This window comes from Aythya marila (genome assembly GCF_965140915.1).
Source record: "Aythya marila genome assembly, chromosome: 22".
NCBI classification, from domain to species: Eukaryota; Metazoa; Chordata; class Aves; order Anseriformes; family Anatidae; genus Aythya; species Aythya marila.
Genome location: NC_139063.1, coordinates 1,547,712 through 1,561,887, shown reverse-complemented (window position 1 = coordinate 1,561,887; position 14,176 = coordinate 1,547,712). Strand labels below are relative to the sequence as shown.

Here is a 14,176-nt window from a genome sequence, read left to right as displayed (position 1 = left end):
TGAAAAAACTGCCTTTACAGAGACATTTTGTGCCACAGTAAATTTCAGACCAGAGCAAAGGTTTAATCAAAGTCGCAAATCCTTTAAAATGAGTTTGTAATTAGCACTTATGGCTACAGTTACACAACCCTTAACTGGCTCTGCTGCTGGAGGGGCCTTGTGCTGTGAGATTGGATTTGTTATCTGAAAAGACCTGGAGTCAGGAGCTGTCCTCCCCATTCTGAGGACTGAGTTATGCTTGTGTTTCTCTGGTGGTGTGTTGATTTTGGTGGAGTGATATTATTTCTGTTCCCTAGATTGGGTTTTGTAAAGGCAGGGGTATAAATCTACTGTCAGTTGATAAACAAGAAAAACTTAATGCATTTTGTATTCACTGCATCTCACCGAGTTTTCGTGCCAAAACAGGTCATACCTATTTTCAATCAAGTACACTGCTGGTAAGAATAATAAACATTTGGAAACCGTTCGAAGTTTCCTACTTTCATGGAGTTCCACAGAGGGGAACAGTTGAATTAAACATTTTCTGCCAGGTCCAGGTAACGTCTACCTGGGGATGAAAAAGGAATTGTCAAAGCTGAGGCCCCTTTCAGTCATCACTAAGCAGAGTTGCACACATGCTTCTGCCTGGGGCACTGCAGGGTAGCAAGGTGCAAGGAGCTGCTGTGCAGGGATGGAGAGGGAAAGAACACAACGTGTTACCACTGAGATTTGATGTAGTTGAGAAGTCCTGTGAGCCCTGCACCTTCCCAACACAATACTTTCTATGGGAAGGGCTTTGTGTTGGTTTCCACTCTCTGTGTCCTTCTTTCCTTGGAAGGAAACTGCTTGTATGTGATGGTAAACCTTCAGCAAGAGATTGGATAGACACGGGGATAAACAGAATATTCAGAGTTACAATTTGATGCTGACAAAAACACTTTTTTTTGGTTGGGATGGATATTAAATATCACACTGCAGAGCTTCAAGCAGTTGGTCTCATCCTGGTCTCCAGAAATTGACGGGGAGCAGGGAGCAAGGAGATTATTCCTCTGTTCCTTATTTACAGATTTCCCATGCTTTTGAAGCAGCTGATGCTGTAGTTTGGCAGCGATGGGATGCAGAGCAAGACAGCCCTTGGGTCTCCCCAGGCTGGCAGTCTCTGTGCTGTTAATCATTGGCTTAAATGAAATAACTTGGTCGTGCCACTGGGCGCTCCTGATGTGTGCGAGGAGGCAGCGATCTGACTGTGACTAATGAAGGCCAGATTACAGCACTTGTGCTCGCATGGAGGAGTCTTTCTCTGCAAACAGCCCTGTTGAGTTCATGGGGTTATGAGGAGTGTAAAGCCCAATTCAGCATGAGCTGGGGCTCTGGAGCCTGCCCCTCAGTGCTCGGGAAGTCTGCTAAGCTCTTTGGATGAAAGAAGCCGTATAAATGCAAAGAGGCTTTTTGGTGTGCTAGGCGTCGCTTTAGCTCGCTGGCTTGGTGTGGAAGTAACGTGACAGGGCTTCCCATAAAGGGTTCTGCCTCACTTTTCCCTGTGAAAGCTGTTTCTGCCATTTTTTGTTTTTCAAGGGTGGAATTATTTTGCAGAGAAAAGAAGTGTTTCTAATTGCGTTTGAATTCCTGCATGATAACCGCCTTGCTGGAGGCTTTTACACAGTCTTGAGGTACTTACTATCTCGTTCCCATAAGTGCGAAGGATGGTTTAAGTAATCTGTTACTCCTTGCTTGTTAATTTACAAATGCAGCAAGGTCACAGCCTGCTTGACGAAATGTTTCAAATTGCTGAAATTGAATGTAGACAAAGAGACAAGTAGTTTCCCCGTGTTTGTCTGCTTCTTTTCCTGGCTCGATCTATTGTGGTTTTTATTGTTGTCAGAATGACGTGGATGGGATTTTCTTTGCTTCTAAGATCTGCTGCGGCTGGCAAGAACCTGGGCTCTGCTTGCCATGCCAAAATCTTCAGTGCCTTGGGGAGGGCAGCAGGGGCTCAGGAGCAGTGCAGGGACACCCACCTGCCCTGGAGGGAGCGTGGTCGCACGGTGTAGCCCTCTTTTGGGATACACTTGTGAAATGCTTACCAGCCACATGGCTGAGGAAATGTGGGTCTGTCCGTGTCCTGTCATCCTCCAGCCTCTAGGGCCCAGCACTGGGTCACATCATTTGGTGTAGAAGTCCCCGCAGTCATACTGCTGGCATGCTTTCTCTTCTGGAGAAGCCTCTCTGACCTTCGCACTTGGCTTAAGTCCCATTTTTCTTGGTAGAAATTCCTTCCAGAATGTACTTGGGTTTGTTTTCAAGTCCTCACAACTACAGCTTTCTGCTCTTCTTGCTACCCATCTAAAGGTCAACACTTTTAAAATAAAATACTTCCCCGAGCTGCCAGGCTCAGTCCTTTCTGCTGCTGATCCCTCCCTCGGGCGAGCCTGTGTTGTTTCTGTTCCTGTGTTACAAAGGCCCAGGAATCGAAGACTTTAACGGCCTTATTCTGTTCCAGGCCCTGTACTGTAGCCTTGTTTTACTTTTTTAATGTTTCATTCCTCACATAAATGTGCCCAAGCTTTTCAGTGTGTTTTTTCTTCTCAGTTGGGCTGCTATTACTGGGAAACAGGAGAAAAAAATAAAAGGGAAAAAAAGGATGGCGTGGTCTCAGGCAGAGGAGAGGTGCTTTGGGACTACCGGGTGCCACAGGAAAGCTGTTGGCTGAAGCCATCTCTGTTTTTTCTCCCCTGCAGGTGTGTTCTTCACCTTTCATACCTTTCACCTGGAGAATGGCCATGACTACCTCCTGATCACCGAGAACACCAGCTTTGCCCAGCCGCTGAAGCAGCTCACAGGCTCTCGGCTGCCCGCCCCACTAAGTGCAGGGCTCTTTGGAAACTTCTCTGCTCAAATTCGCTTCATCTCAGACTTCTCCATGTCCTACGAGGGTTTCAACATCACCTTCTCAGGTAAGAACAGAGGCAGACTGACTTCGTGCTATCCTTTTTCTTCCAGCTTTAATGCAAAACTTGGGAATAAGTCCCTGTTGATGCAGTGCATGTGATTCAGGTCATTGAAGGTTGCTCCTCTTGTTACACAGATAAATTGTGCCAGTATTAAAGCACTGTGTGCTGCAGGAAATACTCTCTTTCAAGGCCCCATATCTCCAGATGCAGCAATTTTGTCTGCTTTGAGCCCCAGTAGATGGCTGCATTGGACCCACTGGAATTATATCCCATTACAAAGGTGTTTGTTGTCCTCTCCCTCCTCACCCACTGATCTTCACTTCTCTGTTTATGGACAGAGCTTCGGCTCTCCTTTTCTTGGGGGTATCCCAAAGAGGCCATCTCTCTTTGCTCCCGATGCCTGCCTCCTTTGTATTTCAGAGGAAAATCACTGCAGCAGATAGAGCATTTCCATTTCCAACCTGGGAAGCTGGGACAGATGGGATATTTTGGAAGGCAGCTTTGGGCAATCTGGACTTCTTGGATAAGGAGCAAAGCAGAACTGGTCACTCCCATTGTATGTCTGGTCCCATTTTATTTTTTTTCTTTGGTTCTGTGCTCCTCTTGGATGCACACCCAGTGACACAGCCTCTGCAGGTGGCTTCAGCCTGTCCTAGATGTAACACGTGCCACGTGTAACTTAGGCCAGGTTTCCATGAGCCCTCCAGCATTGCTGAGAAGCTGGAAACAGTATTTTTTTGCTGGACCTTCTCTAACTGACCTGCTGATAGCAAATTAAAGCAGACTTCCTGGTACAAATAGCAGGGCATCAAGGGATGAGGGCTTTTGTTGATGGCAGAAGCCCTTTTTGCCCCAGCTGTGCCAGTGAAGATCCGTGCACCAGCACTTGTTAGAGACAGTTTTTGCCATGAGCATTTCCAGTAAGTCAGGGGCTTGGGATAGAGACACTGGAGAAAGAAAATCACAGGTCTAGAGGTGAGAACAGAGCCAAGGTCTACAAAGCTCAGTTTGATGACAGCAGGTTTCAACTGTTTGTTTGTACAAAATACTGGTTTCTTCAAACAAAAGTCTGGATTCTCAGAAGTTGTCAATGAAGAGCAGCATGTGCATGATGAGAGAGAATCAAATAAAGGCATGGTTGCTTATGCAAAACAGATAATCACGCTTGCAAATACTTTGCTTGGGTGATCTCTGGTTGAAGGCTGAGAGGTGCTGAACTGTGTCCTTTACCCCGAAGTCCCACAAATGACTGCTGAAGTGTTTGCCTGTGCACACATTTCAGAAAATGTAATCTTTGCTGCCTGAGTGCCCTGACAAGCCATTCTGTAAAACAATCAGGTAATGGACAAAAGCTTATCGTATTGATACTTTTCTATATCTCAGCATACATTGTAGTCCTGAGGGCAACTGCTGCAAATTCGGCCTGCTGGTGAGGAAGAGAAATGACCATTTTTATTGTGGAGCTCAGTCTGATGTGTCTTTGAGGGACAGAGCTGTTGCCATAGATGCAAATAAAACCTGCTGCACTCAGAACTGGTTTCCAATACCTTTGTCTGGCCTCTGAAGTCAGCAATTCGCAGATGATGCTCTGTGGAAACTAGACAGAAAATTTCCAATTAACTTCCATTTTGATGGGGAAAAAATACCTTTTTGTCTAAAACAAATTGCCTCCAATTATCTAATTATAGCTGCTATTTTCAACGTATTTTGGGACTTCTTTCCTTTCTTGGAAAATGAAAATGGGAGTCTGTTATATTTTTAGTTTCCTTTATATATATAAGCACATGCTTTGTATTTTGCACTTTTGTTATTTGTTCAAAAAATAGCTCTCAAAAAAGATTTCCTTTAAAATGGTTCGTGACCAGAGACATGCATTTGGCTCTTTTCCATAACGCTCCATGACCTTTCGTTTAGTAGCAGCTTAAATGTTCTCTTGCATATTCCCCAAGCAGGATGCTGTGTTCATTCATTTTCAGGATTAGTAATGGAGAGGCAACCAGAAATCCCATCCGGATCAATTCATCTTCATTTTACTAAACCAGAGGGAGGATGACAAATTTCCATCGTGTTTGGCCCCCACCGGTGTCACTTTCTTGTTTGGCTGACAACAGGGACAGAAAACGAGACCTGTTGTATTTTGAGCTGGTTTAAATCAATATCCTGGTGACACCCCGAGGGTTGTGTATGGAGAGAGAGACCCGAGCTGGTCTTCATGGTCAAACACGTCGTACGTCTTGCATGGATGCTTCTTTTTCAGACCTGCACTACAGCTGGCTTAAAACTCAGAGCTCCCACCTCATCCTTACGTTCAGGGCTGGGGAGAAAGGGCTGTGAGGTGTCACCCTGCCATGCCACACGTGTCTTTCTCCCCTTGCAGAATACGACTTGGAGCCCTGTGATGAGCCGGAGGTCCCTGCCTACAGCATCAGGAAGGGGCTGCAGTTCGGCGTGGGCGACGTCCTCACCTTCTCCTGCTTCCCCGGGTACCGGCTGGAGGGCGCGTCGCGCATCACCTGCCTCGGGGGGCGGCGGCGTGTGTGGAGTTCGCCTCTGCCAAGGTGTGTTGGTAGGTGGTCATGTGCTTTCATTTTGCTTGGTTGGTTTTGCTGTGCTGGATCGTTTAGTCGGGCAGGGACGTGCGGCACACCCCAGGGGGACGCCTCGGGGGCAGCATCCTTCAGTTTGCAGGCCGGGTGGCGCGGGGATGGGGAGGGGGAGCTGGCACAAATTCAGCCCCTCCGGCTCAGCTTGAGGAGGGCAGGGATGGGCAGAGGGGCTGCAGTCTGCTCCTGGGTTGGAGCACGAGGAGTGCCCCACAGTTGGGGTCCCAGCAGAAGCCCCCTGGTCGAGCCCCGGTGATCGTACAATTGAATGAGTCGCAAACTATGGGAGATACATCATCCTTTTGGGGATAGGTTCTGTAAAACAGCCTGGTTTTAGGGCCATCCTCCCTTCGAATCCATGTGCTGTAAAACTTAATAGTCCAGAGATGAAAGCTGGTAGGTGATCTTAAGGAATGCAAATTTCACATTAGCGCGGATGTCCCTGGAAAACTCCCTCTGGCTCTTATTTTTTCCTTATTCTGCAGAGGTTTCTGGCATGGTACACCTTGCATGTCTCTTCCTCCTAACCGTTGCACCTTTTTTTGCAATTGTTCTGGCAATTATTTATACTAATAAATAAATCTAGAGATAGAGGAGAGGAAGAAGTCATCTGTGACACTGAGCAAGTTTCTGGCTGTCATCCCTAATGCAGATGGGCTCCAGGCAGCCTTGTCTGGTGAGGTCTGCAGGGCAGCCCCCTGCCCAGCCCGCAGAGACCCCTCCAAGCACAGCGGCTCGCAAAAAAGAGCAGAAGCAGCAGCGTGCCACGGTGAGAAAGCAGAAAGGAAGAAGAATTGCCACTGCCTCAGGCCTTTGCAAAAGGAAGATTAACGCATTTCTGGTTTTGTTGTATGTTTAGTAAGGGGGAAAATATTCAGTACTCTGCTGCTGCCTGGGCCACCCACAGCACCGTGAAGTGATTCATTCAGACCAGACAGAACAGATCTCTTACCTGTTTTCACTCTGGCAAAGCCTGCTAGGTAGATTTTCTTTATGTGCAACCTTCACAAAGAAGGCATCCCAGCAAGAGCCAGGCTACTTTCTCAGTCTGTTGAGCTTTGCTGTTGACTCCTGCCATGCTGAATGCATTTCCCAGCACTGTTTAATGCCTAGGTCGCAGGGTTGCATCATCCTGCTGTGACAAGCAGCCTCTTCAGGGCATGAATAATAATCAGGTTGCAGAGAAAGCTCATCAAGGGAATAGAATCAAAAAGAATCATAACATAGCTTAAATGTGATCCTCAGACATCCCTAAATGGACACAATGGCTTCCATTTTCCCCATTCCCTACTGTAGATGGCTTTGAATTAGCATGTGGGTTTTATAATAATGGATCAAATTTCCTGTCTGGTGATGTGCACAGAACTCTGGTAGCATGGTGACAGCTTTTTCCGTGCTGCCCGCAGTGCACTTCCAAGCCTGTGTGCTTGCCCTGTTAGAAAGGATACAGATGGAAACTGGGGGCGTAGCCCCTCAGATCACGGGAGATGTGTTTTTGCCAGAGAGCCCAGACACTTTATATTCAGTTCCTGTTCTAGATGGATCTGTACAGCAACAAGGGCAATCTTGTCCCTTGGCCAGCCCGTCTCTCCAGGGCAGGAATGCCTCCCTGCTGACTGCTGCTTCACACCAGGTGCCAAGTTCTGATGTCCTCAGCATCATCCCCGGGTAATCTGTGCTAAAGGGAGTGCCATAGAAGCCAAGAAGGGAAGAAGAAAGTCACCTCAGAAGTACCTCCTCTCCCCCAGTCTGCTGCTGCTTCCTCATTTTGCCTTCATTTTTGATTAGAAGGACCAGCAGAGGTAGCAGAGTCAGTGCAGAAAGCTGCACGTGCACCATGATGGTCTCCCTGAGATCCAGCAGCTTTGTATGCTGCAAAGGACCCGTGGAGATGAGGCAGAGCTAGCTAATCAGAAAAGCTGTTTTCAGGGCAAGTTGGAGCAACTCTCCCCAGTTGTGCATACAAAACACCAGCACTCAAAGGAGTAGCGAGCCAATGTTTTACAGCTGAAAATCTTTCAGGGTAAATAGGCCAAGAAAAAGACGACTCATGGTTTGCTCATGTGGGAGCTAATCAGGGAGTAACAAAAAATCCTAAACATAGGGTGGTTGCAGGACATATTTGCATATGCTAGGGGATTGTACGTCTCTGTAGCAAATGGGCTCTAGCTGGGCTCAGATGCTCAGACGAGACAGTCACTGCTGAATGAGTGTTGCAAACTTTTGCTTCCTCCCTTAGATACCAGCAGGTAAGAGCTAATTTTCAGATTGTCCCATGAGCTCTGGGAAAGCTCAGTGCTATCAGGGTACTACTGCTGCTTGCAATCAGATGCACTTGAATATCTGTTCACTGCATCATGTAGTGAGGACTGCATGTCCTCGCTACAAGCAGTCCTATTATACTCACTGTGGCATGTTCATAGGAGAAAGAGATAGTGTCTTTAAAAGCTTGCAACTGAAGTACATAAAATAGGTGAAAGTTGGTTCTTTCCATTTCCTGGAAGCCTTAAACCCAGATCTCATGAGATTCGAGATCGATTGAATCTCCAAAGCTGTCATTCTCCTCCTTCTCCAAGGAAGATCACTCTGCCTAGTTTTGTGTCTTACAAATCTTCCAACTTCAAATTTGACTCAAAAACAAATGTTGTTCACACTACCCAGAGCAGAAAAGCAGAGAAGCCTTACTAGAAGAATGTAATATAATAGGGACAGATTGTAGTAAATAACGGAGAGAAAGGAGTCTTTTTTTTTTTTTTTTTTCCCTCTTCCAGAACTGGTAAAATTATAGCATTTTATAACCTGTCATAGAACATAAACTCCCCCTCAGAAATGGGAGAAACAATTGCAGTAACATAAAGTACCCCTACCCTTCCAGTTCCCTGAGCAAGAGGTTGACAGGAATTCCTGCAGCAGCATCTCCTTCTCTGTCCCCAGTCCCTTGTATTTTGAACAAGAAAGGTCAATTCTTTCTGTGCCACAGAAAAAAACCCAAGCCCATTGTGGGACTCTGAGTGACATGTTGGGAGGAAACAAACATGTAAATTAGAGCTAGTTTCTGAAGCAGAGGGGCAAAAGGATTTCCAGTTTTCTCTCTTTTTCTAATGGGAATGGATGTAATTGTTAGATGCAAAGCGGGGAAGAAAAACAAAAGCAGGGAGCAAGGGGCAAAAGGTCCTTTAAAATATTGTCAGATGATGAACTGAAGAGCCAAGGGCAGAATTAACAACAAACAAGAGGAAATGTCAAATTTTGCCCTTTTAGTTTTCAGGAAATTGTTTTGGGGAAGATTTTCAAATTCACATATAGCTTTATCGTTGGTAATTGTTTTAGAGTTTCACTGAGCATTTCTTTCTGCAGAGATCTACACTTGAAACACACAGGTACCAGCAGGCAGCTGTGTGCTGTGCTGGCTGTTAAAAGAATGCCATTACAATTTTTATTTCCCATGTTAAGGTAAAAGTTGTAAAGGTATTTGTCTAAACAGCGTGGCAAAGGACTTCAAATATTTCAATCTAATAATATTATTTTAATTTCCTTCTGGTTCATGAATCAGAAAGGAACACAAACACATGCACTGTTTCGAGCAGGTGGTGGCTTTCCATGGATTTTGACTTTCTGTGACACAGTTTCCCTATCTGTACAAGGAGAGGATGTTAATCTCATGTAAAACACCTGAGGTTTGAGCATGAGAGAGGTGCTAGTAAGTGCTGGGGTTTGTCTCTTTGTTTTTTTCACTAACTGCACTTGGAAATAGAGTTCATGGATATGTTAGCAGATGGGTATAGGAAGGAGTGAGCATCTGTGGTTATTAAAATGTGGTTTTGTGTCTTTATATAGCTGAATGTGGCTCATCTGTAACTGGAACCCAAGGTGTTCTGTTGTCCCCCAACTATCCAATAAACTATAACAACAACCACGAGTGCATCTACTCCATCCAGACGCAGCCAGGAAAGGGGATCCAGCTGAAAGCCAGGACTTTTGAACTGGAAGCAGGAGATGTCCTCAAGGTAATTCTTTTGTCTCTACCGGTGAAGGGTAGTGCTGTAATGAGAGCAAGATCTGACAGGGAGGTGATGTCCTAAAATTTTAACAGAGCTAGCTGAGACTAACCTCTGGAAAATGCCACCCAGGCTGTGCCAGCAGTGCAGTGGTAATCTCTGGAAGAGTCTCGTACTAGGAATATTGGACTGACATCCCCCAAAAAAGTCCTTCATATGGCTTCTGTAGCCAGGAGTCACTGCTGTGTCACTAAGTGCCTGACATGGCTGCCTTGAAGACAGCAGCAAGATTTCCTGGATCAGACTGTTCCTAAGGCTAGGCAGCTGAGCTGGGATATTATCAGTGGGTATTCCCTCTAGTGCTAGAACAAGGTAGAAAGCTGATATAGCTGTGAAACGATATATTCTAGCCCAGGGAAGCTGTCTGATCAGCATGTGTCACTGCTGGGCATTAGTTGGCTGCTTTTAAAACATATTCTATGATTTTAGGGAACGAGCACCTCTGAACTTCACATTTTCATGGTAGTCCCTGGCAGCAGAACTAAGGCAGTAGTGAACGTCCTGTGCTCTACAGCCTAGCTGATTGTTTGAGGCTTCGCTCTGCTGCTGAGTGTATAAACAAATCCTGTATCCTGTAAAAATGTTGATATCTTTGCTGCATTGCTATACCTTCTGCTGTCGTCTTCCCTAAGATGCAGGGAAGGCTTCAGTCGTTGTTACACATATTGTGCCTTATTGTTTAGGTTACCAAGCATCTGTCTTACATAGCAATAGTGGAAAGAGCCCATATGGACTGAGAGAGGCTACTTTTATTTTTAGAGAGAAATACTTGGCCTCTGAGAGGGAGCAGATAGGCAAAGACAGGCTTTAACCCATCAGCTTCAAATACCACGCAGAGCTACAAAAGTAGACCATGTAGAAATATGAATTAATTTGGGTAAATAATTTAATAGATTTACTGGAATGCTAGAGATCTTCCCATTGTAGCTAGACTTCAGTTTTTAATCTGCACAGGTGTACAGGGGGAACTGTTGGCACACGAGGAAGTGGGAGGTTTGTAGCGTTATTTTTGTGTTTCTAGGAACCAAGGCTGAATCCCCTGCAAAGCGGGTTTATTTAAATTCAAGCTTTTCAGCATTCCCATACTCAGATTAATCTGCATTTACAAGTTTCAGGACTCTATATGGAAGGAGACAAATCCAGGCTGAGTTTCTATTAATCACAAAGAAACGGTTTTGTAGGAAGCATTAATATTACAAGACGTGTGCTGCTGTGCTAAACCATCTTCCCAAGAATGCCTCTGTCCTTCTTTAAGTGCCATACTTCTGCACTGTGAGATAGGTGTAATCCACATATTTGCAACTCACAGGATGACTAGAAAGAGAGAGATTTCCTGCTAATGCAAAGAATATACTTGTGAAAGAAATTATTTTCTCTTAACAGGTTTGTCATCAACTTCTCTTCCACCACTGAGGAAAGTTACCGTCAATCTCTATTAGTGAGAAGTTGCTCTTTACCCTTGTAAGAGAATCATCCTACCCAAAAGGAAAAAAAATCTATTTTTTTAATAATAATAGTGGGGTCAAGACACATCCATGAGTCACTCTAGGAACAAGGTGTTTTTCCCAGTAGCTGTGCTGCAGCTTTGGAAAGAGAGCTTAGTTCAGAAAACACAGCCCTGAGTGCAGTATAAGCTCAGGTGTACAGGGAGGGATGCATATCCTCCTGCTCCTCAAACAAACAGCACCATCAATTCTCATCGAGTCACACTCTTAACTGGAATAATTTCACTGGCTCCAAATGAGCTGCCCATATTCTCAGTCATGGAGGATTTGACCCCTGAGGTTGCAAATAAAGGACGTTTTCCAGTATGTGTTTCTTGTTCCTCCCAGGTCTATGATGGCAGCAATAGCTCTGCTCGCCTGCTGGGTTCCTTTAGTCGCTCTGAAATGCTTGGCACCAGCATAAACAGCACTTCCAGCAGCATGTGGCTCGAGTTCATCACCAACAGCGAGAACACAAGTAAAGGCTTTGAGCTGCAGTTTTCTAGTAAGTCTTGGGCCCGTATGCCTGTGAGATGGGAATCTGAGGTGTAGTTGTGTATCTTGGTGTTACAGTTGCATGAGTAGAGGAAATGGTCTTTTCTATAAAGATCTTGGGGTCTAAAGAGGAAGCAGAGTGGAGGAGATGAATTATGCCAGTGAGCCTGTTCTGTTGTGAATGAGGTAGTGGTGATACAGAAATTTCCACTTGCAGCTGAGATATCAGATCCCTGGGATCTCTTTCCAATCTCAATCAAAAAAATACAATTCTCCATATGGTGTTTCTTTTTGCCAACAGAGCATTTTTCTTCAGAGGAAAACAGTTAATATAATCTTGTGCTAATGGCTTCTGGCTGTTAAACATATGAGGAAAGTTGATGCTGTTTCTCTTGCTCCAGGTTTTGAACTCATCAAATGCGAGGACCCTGGCATCCCGCAATTTGGCTACAAGGTCCACGATGAAGGGCACTTCGCTGGCAGCTCTGTATCCTTTAATTGCGACCCTGGCTACACACTGCGAGGCAGCAGGGTGCTGGTCTGTCTGACTGGGGAGCGGAGAGCTTGGGATCAACCCCTGCCAACCTGTGTAGGTGAGACAAGTCTTGCTTTTAACAACTCCTCTAACAAGTGCTTTGCTCATGGGCATTGCTCTGAGTGCCCTTTCTTTCTCTTTAGCTAATACACGTGACATTATCTCTGGTATTGATTGCAGCCGTCTACATCAAAAAAGATAACGATAAGGATCCTGTGTAAGGCATCTTCAGATTGAGAGCGCTGATAGCTACAAAACTTCTACAAGCAGTTTTAACATGAAACACTGTGCTCTGAGCACAGATTTGACAAGGTTTTGTGCTTTGCTGCAAGGAGACTACTGCTTTCTCAGTCCTTGTCCTTTCACTTGTACGTGTTAAACAGAATGGCACTTCCTGATAATGGCAGACTTCAACGTGTGTCCTGGCATTTGACAGTTCAAAGTCATGTTTATTTGAGAGCTACATGACATCTGATCCCAGTTTCTCAGACATTTTAATTCCCTTAGTCTTCTCTTCGTTAAGTCCTGAGGTCTCTTTACATATAACTCTCCAGCAGAATATCTTTTTGCATGGGAAAGTATTTTATTAAATTTTGTATATCTAAATGAAATGCTGTTGGTCTGTTACATGACAGCAACGTGCTTAGTTAGTGTTTCTCAGAGCATGTTGAAGTTCTTAGAGACTTACACCTCTGATCTGCTTTCGTGGTTGTAAGTGGTGTGCTCAGACATTGGCATTCTGAATTCTCCCAAAAGTTAGTACCTTTATGATGCAAGTCTGCTGAATTTCAGCATTGTGTGTTGAGGTGAAAAGACAAATTTATGTGATTTATCCATCTTCCTAACCTGTACCCTATTAGCTGAATATAAACGTGACTGGTCATGTCTGCATGAACATGTGGAAACTCACAGAATTTTAATGCACATATTATGAAAACATATTGAAAAATCCTTGCACTGAGGTTCATGTAGCGGACATGCACATATTGGCTTCTTCCTTTGATCGCAACCATGAGTCGTTAAGACTTGCAGATGCAAGGAGAAGAATTGAGCTCTTTCACCCCAAGCATGAATCAGGGAAAGCCAGGATGCTGGCAGGCTCTGCCTTTATTCACTGTGAAGCCAAAAAGGTGGAGGGAAGCTTTGACAACGTGTCAGATTTTAGGAACATGCAGAGAAGTGCAATTATTCTGCTGACTCACTGTTTTAGCTGAATTAAATGACTCTCCTTATCTTTGGCTAGTAAGCTCTAAGAATCTCTTCAGATGGGAAGAAATTCTCTGTTGTATTGATAAGATGAGAGTTGCATTGTTGCCAAGAGCCATAATATGTCATGAATCTTCTCACTAACCCATATGTTTTTCAGCTGAGTGTGGGGGTACTATCAAAGGAGAGTCGTCAGGACGGATACTGTCTCCCGGATACCCCACACCCTACGATCATAATCTGAATTGCATTTGGACAATAGAGGCAGAAGCTGGCTGCACAATAGGGTGAGTTGAAAGTTTTCGCTCCTGGTTTTTACAGTTGTTTTTTTTTCTGTTATTGTTTGTTTTCTGCAATTCTTCTTCAGAGTGGTGATGGTTTACTCAGTGCTTTCCTGGCCTGAGGTCAGAGCTAGCAGAGAGGTTTAGTAACTTCTTGCCATTGGGTTTCCAATGCACGAGCAACTTCCAGTTGAATTCTCCTCTTTCTTTTTTTTTTTTTCATTCTAAGAGTTCCTAAAGATTTCTGGAGGACAAAGCAGGCATGCAAACCCATCCTCTGTTCCTCTCCCAAAGTGTAGGAGATTGCCTCATCCAAAGACTGCCTCAGCAAATGAACTTTACCCACACTTTACTCACATGCGTAATCCTATCCACTTCTCTGGGAGTACACAAATGAGCAGAACTATAGGCTCATGTTTGCAGGATCAGCCAGAGGCTTGGAAGGGCCCAGGGCTGAAATGAAATGATGCCAGGCAATAGTATGGTAATACACCTTGTGACCCTTCCTTTGTCATTAGAGATGAAAGCTCTCTTCTTCTCTTCCTTTATTTGGCAGCTCAAACAGAACAGATGATCTCTGGGTA

General features: G+C 44.9%; 1 protein-coding gene across 1 annotated transcript in view; it reads left to right on the top strand.

The window, feature by feature from the left end:
• Positions 1-14,176, top strand: part of CSMD2 (CUB and Sushi multiple domains 2) — a 286,785-nt gene that overhangs the window by 180,058 nt on the left and 92,551 nt on the right. The window contains exons 20-25 of the mRNA XM_082777291.1: positions 2,718-2,933; positions 5,308-5,496; positions 9,371-9,540; positions 11,424-11,580; positions 11,972-12,163; positions 13,472-13,598. Of these exons, the coding sequence (XP_082633417.1) occupies positions 2,718-2,933; positions 5,308-5,496; positions 9,371-9,540; positions 11,424-11,580; positions 11,972-12,163; positions 13,472-13,598 (1,051 nt within the window). The remainder of the gene's footprint in view (positions 1-2,717; positions 2,934-5,307; positions 5,497-9,370; positions 9,541-11,423; positions 11,581-11,971; positions 12,164-13,471; positions 13,599-14,176) is intronic.